Source organism: Euleptes europaea, chromosome 3 (assembly GCF_029931775.1).
Source record: "Euleptes europaea isolate rEulEur1 chromosome 3, rEulEur1.hap1, whole genome shotgun sequence".
In the NCBI taxonomy this organism is placed as follows: Eukaryota; Metazoa; Chordata; class Lepidosauria; order Squamata; family Sphaerodactylidae; genus Euleptes; species Euleptes europaea.
In genome coordinates this window covers 106,804,062-106,818,137 of record NC_079314.1, presented here as the reverse complement: position 1 = coordinate 106,818,137, position 14,076 = coordinate 106,804,062, and the positions used below count along the sequence as shown (strand labels likewise).

Sequence of the window (14,076 nt, the reverse complement as noted above, 5' to 3'; positions counted from 1 at the left end):
AGCTGTTCCCATAACCAGAGATTGCAGAGAGACTGGCTGAACACTCTGGTTACACTGGATTTGCAGCTATTTTCCATCCCAGAGTAGCATGAGGATGCTGAAGTGTTTGGGATGGCAATCTGGGTGAAAAAAACAGCTCTGAGCACATGTCTTGTGCATACAGCAAAGTGTGTGCCAAAAGAAATGGTTACAGAGCACCTGCATTGATAGCCTTCTTTACCAGCAGGTTGCAAACCAGATGGTATGTCTATTCTTAGTTAAACCATTCTCTGTCAAATTACCATGGGGAAAAAGCCACGCCAAAACGGAATGAAGAGAATGTCTAAAGGGCTAGATAACTTCTTCAACAACGTGGAAGATAATATAGGGATGCCGGCCCAAAAGGAACAAAGGAACCCAGTACAAAGTCAACTCTGTAGCCTAACTCTCATTGAGGTAGAAAATCTTGTGTCTGCATTGTACCACTTTGGAATATAGGGTATGCATATGTCAGGTGATCAACTAATCCTCCATATGAAAAATCTCTCCACACTGAAAACCAGCTTGTCAAGGAGAAGTGTTCTGTCCTTTCCCCTCCCATGGTAGTTTTCTTTGTCTACAAGTATCTTTCATGAGGGAGTATCCCATTGTACCCCACTGTCTGCAGATTTAAACGGTAAAACTGAGACAGGTTACCGCAGTGGATATTAGGCCTAGAAGAGGCAGTTACACATATTCTGGCTATCAAGAGAGAAACACAGATTATATTCTCCCTCGCTTAATTTTGAAAGGTTACTAACCACCATACATAGAGTTGTACATGAATTTTTAAAAAAAGAATCTCTGGGTAACTACAGCCAGTATTTTTCTACCAACTCGTCAGGTAATGATGCTTTTGTACCACAACACCACAGTGCAGGAGGGTATGCTATCATGAAATCATGCCAGTCAAAGAAATTATGTGCTGCAGTTTTCCTGGACTCTACCACTTCAGACTACAGCTAGGGGGGACCATATGTTTCAGTGTTCTCCCACATACAAAAGTCCATGCACATAGCAAGCTAGAAACATACAATGCTAGTTTTCTATGTGCAGCGTTTAACAGGGTGAATATTCAATTCTCCCATCTGAAATGAGCTGCATCATGTAATTCTTCTGACTGTGTTGCTTGGCTCTTAAGGATAATACTAAACTGCAAGAACATTGTTACTTTATATGTAGTACATTTTCTCACAGGCATTCAACAAAAGAAAAGTCTTTTTACGTAAGTAATAAAGCACAGGCGCACCACTTGAGAAGCCTGAATGTGTGTTGATGCACACACAGGACTAAGAGGCCTGCTGGTTTCCCATTCACTTCACAGGAGAAAACACCTCTGAACATGCTTCTCTTTGAACTCCATACAGATGCTTCTTCCACTGAGCAGAACTGGGCAGGCCACAAATGCAGGATGTGTGTGTAGTGAAACTACAGAGTTCACAAGAGATTTTCATAATCGGTTACAGTGGTTCAAATATTACATAATAGGATTTCTCTCCTCTGTTCACCAGGTAGGGTTGCAAGAAAACTGCAGGAAGACTCCTAAAAACTATTAATACCACTGCAGCTTCTACACTGGTATTTTTTAAATTTACAAACATGGCCCATTTGGTGACAGAGGTACACAGAGCTCATGCTGTGTTGTTTGAATATAGAGTAAAGAAACTGCAGAATGACAGTGAAAAGTGCAGAGGATCTTAAAGTCTGGTCCTATAAAAGTTTAGTCAAATGTAGTCGCATAAAGTTCAGTGGTGTTCACTGTCAAACAAGGACTGCAGCCTTAAAAGCTTACATTTACAACACTGTGTGAGTGCATGTATTTGTAGCCTTTCATATATATAAATACCAGTCACTGGGTTCAAGCCATTCAATAGGATTTCTCAGGCTTCTGTCATTTTATTAAACATTCTCCACTGTGCACCTTGTGATGCATCTGATACTAAGTTCTGTCTTCTCGTTATGCCCTCCACAAAGCCAAAAAAGGAGAGGGGCCTTAAAGAGGCACTCAAATATGCAGTTAATGCATATTACAAGATGTGTATTTCAAGGAAAAATGCTCTTCCTCAAGAGTAACACTTGTTGTAAAGGACTGTGCAAACCTTTCAGGCTCTTTGAACCAGGCTTTGAAATGAGGCTTCTTCTAAACTGGATTTCCACCAGTGATTGGTTGAGTGTGAACAAGACCAAGCTCTCCCCTTTTAGGTCATTGTAAGTTACATCCTGGTTGTCTATCATGCATACGTGAAATTTAGTATTCAGCATGGAACTTGGCTTCCTCAGAATTAAAAAAAAACACCAAACAATTTCTAGCTCTTATGGCTTTAGAGAAAAGCTCGGATTGTGTCGAGGCCTACATTCTGTGGGCATATCTATATTCCAGATTCAGACAGTTTTAAATAATCCCCAAGGAATGAGGGGAACCACACCACAGCCATCTCTTTGTCATCTCCTTTCCCCATTCTTTTCTTCTCTTGCTTTTAGCCGAGCAAGCCTTACCGAAATAAATTCTGAATTGCAGAAGCAGAACAAAATTATACCAAGAAAATGTGCGAAAATGCACTTCAAATTGCATAATTCAACCTGAGTAGTAGTACACACAGAATTTGAGGTGCAGACTTCCACAGCACTGGATGTTAAGTGTATCTATACAGAAACCATTTTGGATGGACAGGGCAGGTTGGGTTTCCCTAATCTGGCTGCTGAGCCTTGTTCTGAACCAGCTTCAGAGGAGCAAGGAAGGGAGGGTGGAAAGCATACTTGATTCCTAACGGAGGTGTGACGGACAGGGTCCTCAGCTGCCAGAGAGATGCTGCTGAGCAAGATGAAAAAGAGGATCAGGTTGGTGAAAATGTTATTGTTAACGATGTGGTGGCAATGGACCCGAAACCTGCAAACAGAAAGAGAGACATTGTTGGAGAAAATTAACACCAAGCCATGTTTGATAGCTGACTCAGTTTTCATAGGCCTAATTCATGTTCTACCACTTCAGACTGTAGGTAGGTATAGGGCTCACCTGCCTGAATGCTGCTCCATATATAAGATCAAGGCTTACTTATATAATGCCAAACTTTGATTTAGTGTTACATGTAGGCCAAGCCCATCTCTCTTCTTCCCATGAATTACAACTAATAAGGAAATAGTACCAAGACTGGAATCAAAGGTGTTGGGAATCAAAGGTGTTCCCTCATCCAAGTCAAGTTTTAGCCAGTACTACTAATATTTTTTTAAATCACTCATTTATGCATTTTCCTAAAACTCTAATCTTTTTTAAACAGCATCCATAACTTCTACAGACCAGAAAAAAATGCCTCCTTTGTCAGACTGTTTGCTCCTCTACTTGTGGTTCAGCTGTTGAACTTATTATGGTATGGAGGGATCCGACAACTAGAAAGTGTTTGGTCACCACATCAATAGTCGTTTCCGGTTGTTTTATTGTGAATAGATGACTGAGAACAGAAAGGTGCCTCCTAAATTTAGAAATTTAGAACAGATTGTGGTGGCCAGAACTCTCAATTTTTAACTGTGAGCTTAATATAGGATCCTTTTGGTTTTAGTTTCTGGCTTCTGGAATTTAATGTCTTGCATAAGCACTATTTAGATTGTCTGTAACCACTGTAACCTCACTAATAAAGGTCGGAGAGATTATGCTGACCCAAAATAATGCTTATACCCCTCAAGCAATGAAGCACCAAGCAGGTGTTTTAATTCACAGAGTGCTGAACTGGTTTGTTATTTTCTTTTCCCCCCAATCATTATGCTTTAAATCTTTATGATTTGAAAAGTCTCCCAGATAAATGACAGCGGCACGAACTTCCCTAAAGTATATGTTTTTCAGGTCATTTGCATGGAAGAAACTTTCCTCTGAAGACAGGACGCTGTACAAAACACACGTTTTCCAAAGAAGCATGCTTTCCATTCCGATTTTCAAGTCTGGAGAGCATGTAATGAAACAGCCACCTCGAAATACCTGTTGCTGGGGCTGAAGATGAAGAAAGCGCTGGCATCTGGCATCGGTACTGCTTTCTCTTTGAGGTGCAATTCAGACATTGGGCGTGGACGAGGGCCAACGGGCATCTCAGGCTCTTCTTCTTCATCCTCTCCTGGAAGAGACAATGTTTAGTTTTTAATACTGTTCATCAACAGCAGCTTTCGTGATTGCCTCACAGACTGGGTTAACTGTGATGTTCAGTGTCCCATAGTGCAAACAGTGTGAGAACGGGCCTTTTTTATTTCTAGGGTTGCCAACCTCCAGGTACTAGCGGGAGATCTCCTGCTATTACAACTGATCTCCAGCCGATAGAGATCAGTTCCCCTGGAGAAAATGGCCGCTTTGGCAATTGGACTCTATGGCACTAAAGTCCCTCCCCTCCCTAAACCCCGCCCTTCTCAGGCTCCACCCCCAAAATCCACCAGCCGGTGGCGAGGAGGGACCTGGCAACCAGTGCCGGATTTACGTATAAGCTAAACAAGCTATAGCTTAGGGCCCCACTCTCTTGGGCCCCCCAAAAAAATTTAAAAGAAAAAAACAACTGGATATTCATTTCTAAAATATAAGATAAAAAACAAATAAAATAAAACCTACATACAGCAACAGTGTTTTGTTATGTGCAAATGGCTTTAGATACCTATTAGGTCCATAAATTACCATATAGCATATATTCAACACAAAAAACAGCGACAATTTGTTGTTGACAAAGGACAGCTGGACATATAAAGGGCCCCATTACCTTCAATAGCTTAGGGCCTCATCAAACCTAAATCCGGCCCTGCTGGCGACCCTATTTATTCCCTGCATTGGGCCCAGTGTAGCTCAAAAAGTGTGGCCATTCCCTCAGGACAGGGAACAAAGACTACGTTTCAGCCTTCGTGGCATGAAGAAAATGTGACTGCATGCTGAATAGGCATCCAGTTCTGCCTGAATTCAAAGGGGGCATCCAGGTCTGAGGCACCACCACTGAGAAGGACCAGTTTCTAGTAACTCCCCTCCAACCTCAAAAGCACCCTATGTTGGCCTCACTGTCTTCTTATGATGATGGGGAGGAAAGGATACGGGTGCGTCTTCATATTCTCTAACCCTGACTGTTTAGGCTCTAAAGGTTAAAAACAGAGCTCTGGATAGACCCCAGATACTAACTGCTATTGACTGCGATTTTTTGAAGACCCATGTTAAATGATCCCTGGGATGGGCACCTGTCAGCTGTTCACCGCTTAATTGTCACATGTTGGAACAATTGCAGTTTCCGAACACTCTTCAAAGACAGCCCCACAGAGTGCACATTACAGTAGTGAAATATCAAAGCAACTCTGACAATTGTCACAGTAGGTAAACCCTTGTCATACAGGAGGGGCTGCAGCTGGCACACCAAGATTAGCTGGCAGAAAAGACTCCTGCCTGCAGATGCCACCTGAGAATTCTGAAACAGAGCCAGGTCCAGAAGAATCATAGAGTTGGAAGGGACCACCAGGGTCATCTAGTCCAACCCCCTGCCCAATGCAGGAAATTCACAACTACCTCCCCCGCACACACCCAGTGACCCCTACTCCATGCCCAGAAGATGGCCAAGATGCCCTCCCTCCCATGAACTGCCTAAGTTCATAGAATCAACATTGCTGACAGATGGCCATCTAGTCTCTGCTTAAAAACCTCAGAAGACCTAATTGCCAAACAGCATTCAATCAGGGGAACTGAGGCCTTATTCGGGACAAGCCAGCATGGTTAGAGAGTCGGACTAGGATCCGGGAGACTTAGGTTTGAATCCCCACTCTGCCATGGAAGCTTGCTGGGTGACCTTGGGCCAGTCACACACTCTTGGCTTATCCTACCTCACAGGGTTGCTGTGAGGATAAAATGCAGGATAATATTTTAAGCCACTTTGGGTCCCCACTGGTGAGAAAAGTGTGGTATAAATTAAACTAATAAACAAATAATGCCCTCCCAGTCAACCAGATTGCCTCCCCTCAAAAGTCATATGCTACCTGAACTGAGTGAAAGGTAGTAATTACAGTTCCTGGATGCTGGGGAGAAAATGCTGGGGAGAAAATCACAAGTCACTATGATTCAATAACACCTTGCCTATGAGCCTCTATGAATACAGAACATCTGACTGGCCACTATAAGACACAGAGTGCTGGGAAAGTTCTACTATTCCCTGTAGTATGTGGCTTAGTATGTAAGCTTTGGTCACATGGAGCAGAATGTCATCCCAGGACCTTGCTGTCATACATCTCCTCTGTGATAGCATCACATTTTAGCTGGATTGTGTGGGAAAATTCTTCCTTAGAAAGAGCAGAGAAAGGGCAGGTGGGCACGTATCCTGTGGTTTCTTCCATCTCTGTGATTTCATGCACCCTGAACGAGATAACACCTTTCCTGGAGTATTTCCCCCCCTAAACGAATTAATACCACAAAGAGCATTCCCTGGGGATGGACACTTTTTCCTAACAAGACACCGAAATAAATTCCTGGAACTGTTGCTTTTTTCGAATTCAGGAGAGAGAGAACTAAAGGTAACAGACAAAGCTAAAACTCTTGAACCAAGATCTTAAGAACGAAAGCTTCAGGCGCTGTGGAGATCTATGACTACCCCTCAAGTAAGAAATGCCAAGAAGGGATGTTGGACGGCCTTTGGGGAAACAGAGAAGGTTTGAAAGAACACTTTGAGGATTTCAGACAGCTGCAAAAGTTTATCGTGACTTTGGGCACAGACCAACAATAATATATTTAAGAAAAACACAGTCCACAGGTGCCATTGGGATAATTAGTTAAACAGAAAAGCCACAAGATGATTCAGAAAATTGTTATAGCTAAAAGACTATGCCTTTCTGCCAATAATCCCCAAAGGAAGTTTGTTGGACTCCCTCCTTAATTCCATAGTGACTGTTCATAGTAGGGGGTGGTGGCAAGATCACTGTCCTCTTCTGTACCATCAGCTGTGTTCACATAATTATCAAATGCTTTAGGGAGGGACCAGAAGGGCATCCAATCCCATGCCTTGCCCCAAGGAAGGGACTTTTCACATACTACGCTTCTGACATATTTCAATCTGTAACATGCTACAACCAAAGAGCAGAACTTGTCACAAAGCTCTATGATTGTCAAGTAAGTGCAACTTAGGGGGAGGGGCTATGGCTCAGTGGTACAGCATCTGCTTGGCACGCAGAAGGTCCCAGGTTCAATCCCCAGCATCTCCAGTTAAAGGGACTAGGCAAGTAAATGATGTGAAAAACTCTGCCTGAGACCCGGGAGAGCCGCTGCCAGTCTGAGTAGACAATACTGACTTTGATGGACCAAGGGTCTGACAGTACAAGGCAGCTTCATGTGTTTATGTGTTCAACTACAAGGAAAGACAAAATCCCCCCACCCGGGTTGCATCCCAGCTTATAGAACTCATAGAACTCACGGAATCATAGGGTTAGAAGGGGCCATACAGACCATCTAGTCTTGCTCAATGCAGGATCAGCCTAGAGCATCCCTGACAAGTGTTTGTCCAGCAGCTGCTTGAAGACGGCCAGAGAGGGGAGCTCATCACCTCCCTAGGCAGCCAATTCCACTGCTGAACTACTCTCACTGTAAAAAAAAAATTCCCTAATGTATAGCATGTACCTTTCCACCCGTAATTTATACCAATTATTGCGAGTCCTATCCTCTGCTGCCAATAGTCCCTCCTCTAAGTGACAGCCTTTCAAATACTTAAAGAGAGCAAGCATGTCTCCCCTCAGCCTCCTCTGTTCCAGACTAAAGATTCGCAAGTCCCTCAGCCACTCCTCATAGGGCTTCATTTTCAGGTATAGGCAGCCAATGGGGTGCTGTAGCATTGAAGCGATGAAACTCTTAGTGGCTTACACCCCTGTGTACTTCCATGTGATTATGTAATCTATCTATGATCTGTATTGTCTCATCTTTCTGTTTTTATAAAATGTAGTTTTTCTTTTCAGTCAACAGATGTTTCTTATCCAGGAAAAGACATGTTAGGCTGCTTCCAGAAAGAGGCTTTTTGATAGCTGCAAGATACATAATCCGAGTGGAAGAATGGGGATTAGCTAGATCAGTGAAGAGGCATCATCCAACAGAACAATGGCTGCTTCAGTACTCTAATGGGCACCTCTTTCTGTCAATATTCATTTTTATTTATTTGCTTCATTTATATCTTGCCTTTCTTCCCAATGGGAATGCAAAGTGGCTTACACTGTTCTCCTCCATTTATTATTTAGGTTAGGCTGAGAGTATGTCTTTGGCCCAAGGTCACCCAGCAAGCTCCCATGGCAGAGCGGGGATACAAACCTGGCTCTCCCAGATCCTAGTCTGGCAATCTAACCACTACACCACACTGACTCTCAATACCTTCCTCTGCTCTTGGCTCAGTAAAAGGTAAAGGTCCCCTGTGCTAGCACCGGGTCATTCCTGACCCATGGGGTGACGTCACATCCCGACGTTTCCAAGGCAGACTTTGTTTGTGGGGTGGTTTGCCAGTGCCTTCCCCAGTCATCTTCCCTTTACCCCCAGCAAGCTGGGTCCTCATTTCACTGACCTTGGAAGGATGGAAGGCTGAGTCAACCTTGAGCCGGCTACCTGAAACCAACTTCAGTTGGGATCGAACTCAGGTCGTGAGCAGAGCCTTTGACTGCAGTACTGCAGCTTAACACTCTGCGCCATGGGGCTCCTTGGCTCAGTACCATGGTATTAAATTAGCCCTGGGAGAAGCCACATCTAGACCAGTGGTTCCCATACTTTTCGGGCCACCACACCGTTGGTTGCACAAACTCAACCCCAGTGCCCCCTACCCTATCGAACAACACAGTTGAAGGGGCCCATCTCTAGTGCCCCCTGCTGCCCCCTTGCCTCTTAGTGCCTCCCTAGGTAATCCCACTGCCCCCCAGGGGGTGGTACTGCCTACTTTGGGAACCACTGATCTAGACCACCTAGACAAGCACTTACTCTGGGGCTTGGGACACTTCAGTTCAAATCCCGACTCAGCTTGTAGCTAACTGGGCAGATTATGAAAGATGCTATGTCTAAGCCCCAGATCCCCACCTCTTATAATGGAAATTACAATTGCCTTCTGCAAATAGAGATGAACGAAGGAAAGACTGCAAAGTACTTTGCAATTCAGAAGAATAATAAAATGGAAAAAGAACAATTATAAGTGTTTTAAAATACATTTTCTTGAGTTTGTAGTACAGAATGCCACAACATGTCAGGGTTTCACTCTTGCCTACATTACTCAAACAGCCTGAACCCTTTTCCTGTGCTTGAGCTAGACTGTCCGCTTATGAATGCATCACTACCTACCAACATCATCATCACCACCATCATCATTATGATGTTGCTGCTGAAAAGCAGCCTGTCGAGGCTACCCTGTTAAGTGGCTGCAGCAGGAAGGGCAGGGTAGAGAGCTGTTATAATAAGCCCCCGGAGAGCACTGGTGTCTGAAGATAGCAAAGGCAGCAAAAGAAAATGAATGAGAAAACTGGGGCAGGATGAGCCTATAAAATATTAAGTGAATCCTACGATGGGTCTGGTCCTCCTCAACCTCATCCGAGTATCTGAGTCAGGAAGGTGGGTAATACATACACACATGAACACATGAAGCTGCCTTATACTGAATCAGACCCTTGGTCCATCAAAGTCAGTATTGTCTACTCCAAGTCAAGTCAAGTTTATTGTATAAGGCCATAGGCCATTACAATCTAAAACAGTATAGTAACAGGTTAAAATAGGCAGAACCAGAATCTTTAAAAGAATACAAAATTGAAAAATTTAAATACGCCCAGTCGACTCTAACCAACTTTGCCACCCTTCATAGTTGGCTTTTCCCTAATTTTCTTGGCCGCCAGACCATACAGTGCCAATCTTTTGGAAATATACGGGTCCCTATCTGACAACAAATAGATTAATCTGTCAGCATCAGATGACAATTGTGACCCTAAAAGAATGTTTGCTAGAAACTTGTTCCGGGGCTCAGTGTATAAAGGGCAGGCCAGGACATAATGGGGGAGATCTTCCACAGAAGCCCCGCATAAACAAATGCGTTGAGCCAGTGGTATTTTTAAAAAACGGCCTGCAAAGAGCTCCGTGGGCATGGTTTGAAAAAGTAACGATGTGAGGGCTGCTCTGAGGCTGCATGTTGTAATGTCTGCCAAATATGAGGCTCTGAAATGGTCTTTTTTAATCAGTTTAAACCATGGGGTGAATTTTGTATGGGCAACTAGATGGTTATCGATTAAAGCATCTTCTTTATAAATCCAACCTCGTAGTTCTGAATTGCTCCCTGAAGACCGGAGCATATCATCGGGATGGAAAAAGGGGAGATGATATCACCAAGGTATTTCGATCGCTCAATATCCCTGTTTTGCAGTAGGTGAAAACTGCTTTTACTGAATGAATCAGTGTTTTTTAAGTGTCCTGCGACGGACCCTGGCCAGGGCGTCGCAGACCTTTCCCCGGGGTCCCAACCCACCTCGCAATCCTGCAGGCGGGATTCCGACCGCACCGCAGCTCCGGCCTGGAACGGCAGCCGGTGTTGTCGGAGAGACCCGCCCTCTGCTCCAGGCAGCGGGGCAGACGGAACAGGGAGGGTGGAGGAGAGTGACGCCGACACGGGTCGGCAGACAGGCCACCCCGGCACAGCCTCACGGGCCCCTTCTCTCCCCCCCCCCCGCAGGACGATGACCCGAACAGGGACCAGCAGACGGGAGCGGGGAAGCTTCCCAAGCTTCCCAAGCCCGGGCTTCCCAAGCCCCGCGGAGGTGACGGACCGCTGCAGGGGCCGGAGGCGGGAGCCACACCCGAAGGCCAGCTGAGCGGCAGCCGCGCAAGGGCAGGGGTGTGGCCGCGGAAACTGGGGGAAGCGGGGAACAAAGCCTTATGGGCTCGGAAGGGGTGGAGTCAGGGCAGGAAGCCGTTAAAACAGGGTGTGGGGTGGAGGCCGAGGAGGATAGCCGGGACGTTCTGGCTGCGAAGAGCCCAAAACCCTGGCGGACTCAGACGGGGAAGAGAGTTCTGATTCCCCGGCTGAGTGGTCTGAGGCCGAGGAAACTCCACAGCCACTGGCTCTGCTCAGGGGAACAGACGGGGGGTGCTGGCAGAGGGTTTCAGACCGCACATTAAGTTATATTTTTTCACTGTTTTCAGGATTATGAACTGAGCTCGAGCTTTCATTGAGGGGAGGCCAAGTTCTGCCCTCATAAGGGCTGCTGGTGTTCCTTTTGGTAAAGCCAAGATGCGCCTCATGAACATATTCTGAGTGACTTCCAAGTTGGATTAAGTTTGATCTTTTCACCCCCATATTTCAATGCCATACAATAAGTGAGGAATGATCTTACTAATGTAAAGCTTAAGAGCCGGGTCTATAAGGAATCCACCCCTGGTGTAATAAAATCTCATAATAGCTCCTATGGTCTTTAAGGCTGAAAACTTAATGATTGAGAGGTGAGCGTTCCAGTTCAGAGTTTCACTGAATGTGATGCCCAAGTATTTAAAATGTTTACATTGTTCAATCTGGTGTCCTTGTATACTCCAGGAAACTTTTTAGGTCTTTTCCTGAAGACCACAACCTTGGTTTTGGAATAATTGATTATAAGTTTTTCTTCACTACAATACTCTCCTAGGTTATTAAGGAGCCTTTTAAAACCAACTCTGGTTAAAGATAGCAGAGCCATGTCATCTGCGTACAACAAAATTGAAATTTTTTGCTGGCCTACAGATGGGGGGCAGAAGCAGAGCTCAAATGTGGCTGCCATGCCGAGACTGGTAGCTAGTGAGTTGATCGTCTGCATCACCTGAACACTCTAAATGGTGAATCCAGACTCGGGCAAAGCTATGGATCTAAATGTCGTAATTGGTAGATCAGAGGCAAGCAAATGCTGACCAGGCTGTTAGTGCGGTGAGAAATTTTTATTAAAGAATGATTTGGTTTAAGGAAGAACCATTTCTATATAGCCTAGAAGCCTGACCTCTGCCTTAAAAGGCACCGGAGGTGGCATTTAGTAGGAGCTGACTAAAACAAAGCACACTAGTTGCTTGCAATTATGTTTTAAGGGGAAGAAGGACATTTAGACCGGGTAACAAGCTATCTGTTAGATTGAGGGAATTTACTTAGGCACACAGGCTTCACAAGCAGACAATTGACAGAGACTCTTTTAAACTAAGTAACTTATTCAGGAACAGAAAAAAACAAGCAAGATAAAACCATGATTTGTGGAAAGCTCATCTCCAGGAGAATGTGCAAGGAGGGGCTGTTTTAAACCCTCTCTCTCACAGTTTAGCCTATAAAATGTCTTCCAAGATTCCAGTTCGGGGTCCTTCTAAGAGAGAGACCCATTCCTGTCTCTTCCTTGGAACGACCTCAGAGATCTCTGACTAACTGTTTGTCTGTCTGTCAGTGTGTGTGCTGTCATATATATCCAGTTAAGTATTGTTTTCTCCTTTGCTTTATATTCTTTTGCAAGTATAATAAAACTGCATGGTTTACCTTTATAAAAGTTTTGTGTTCTATGTAAGAGTGTCCCTTTGTACATGGCCTGTGTTTCCCTATCACCTTCTCTGGCCATTGCTTTTGGTGAGTAGAGCAGGCAGGGAAATTCCAATTCAAGAACCCAGGGGAGAACTAAAAATTCCCCAGTCAGTTAGTTGAAGCAAACAAACAGTCAAGCGGGTAAGTGGACACGGGCAGTGTGGGAATGGCTCTGTTCAGGTCAGCAATGAATTGGTCAAGCTGAGAAGCCAGACGAAAATCAGAAGCTCTAGCGGAATAGGTGAAGCCCTTTTGGTACTTTGCATCATCTGAGCTGGTAGGTGTGATACCACCTTCTGGCTGTCTTCAGTGGAGGCACTGAAATGCACCAGAGAGCAACAGTGCAATCCTAAACAGAGTTATACACCAAACCCCATGGACTTTCGTAGGATTAGTATGCTGTAGGATTGTGGTGCAGATCAGCAGCTCCATCATTCCGGCAAGCTATCACAGCAGTGCATGGAATAAGGCATCTGGACTCTGGTGCCAGAGTCCCTGATCCAAGAACCCTGACACGAACACATGAAGCTGCCTTATACTGAATCAGACCCCTGGTCCATCAAAGTCAGTATTGTCTACCCAGACCGGCAGCGGCTCTCCAGGGTCTCAGGCAGAAGTATTTCACATTACCTACTTGCCTAGTCCCTTTAACTGGAGATGCCGGGGATTGAACCTGGGACCTTCTGCATGCCAAGCAGATGCTCTACCACTGAGCCACAGCCCCTCCCCTGATCAATGTATCAATCAACTGAAAGTATTGCAGAACTACAAACCATAGATGGGTTCAGTTCAGGGGTCCCCAACCTTTTTGAGCCTTTGGAATTTTTAAGAGAGGGAGTTGAGTACCAATCCAAAATGGCTGCCACAGGAGGCAGAGCCAAACCTAAAATGGCTTCTGTGGAAGGCAGAGCCAAACTAACAATGGCTGCTTCAAGAGGTGGAGCCAAATGCAGTACCTCCCTGTAAAGAAAAGCAACCTTGCTCTTCTTCTGATCACCAAACTTTGGTTCAGGCTGCGGCCTTCTATGTCTTCAATGTCTTGATATCAGACTAGGAGCTGATGACCAGCTCTCTCTCACAAACCATTCCCGTGGGAAACCATTTCCATTTCCCATGGGAAGCCACTTCACTTTGGGGGGAAAGGTGTGGAGACCGGAGGCATTGCCACCTCCACTTCAAAGCACCTCCATTTCAAAGCTTTCCTATTGTAAATCAGCTATCTGTTCTCTTGGTGACAATCCTGTTAGAAGCCTGACATCTCAAAAGCTTGAAGGAGCCCAGATGTTTTGTATTGCTGCAGAGATGCAAATACATCTGTAACTTCAAAAGGCCTAGAGGTGTCATGCCAAATATCTTACAAGTTTATTGCGTCCCCAACATCTCATTGGGTGGAATGGCCATCACCCAATGAGATGGGAGAGATAAATATGAACTCTGTTCTAATCAAAATCATGAAGCTTGGGAGGGAGACATGCTGGTCATGTCTCCAAGCGATCATCATCTGGGAACCAGGAAGGACTGACGCTCTGCGTGTTAGGACCAAAAC

At 44.9% G+C, this 14,076-nt stretch overlaps 1 protein-coding gene across 1 annotated transcript in view; it reads right to left on the bottom strand.

The window, feature by feature from the left end:
• CACNA1C (calcium voltage-gated channel subunit alpha1 C) overlaps window positions 1-14,076 on the bottom strand; it is a 575,193-nt gene that overhangs the window by 110,063 nt on the left and 451,054 nt on the right. Inside the window, 2 exon segments of the mRNA XM_056845863.1 lie at window positions 2,776-2,905; window positions 3,986-4,118. Coding sequence (XP_056701841.1) covers window positions 2,776-2,905; window positions 3,986-4,118 — 263 coding nt within the window.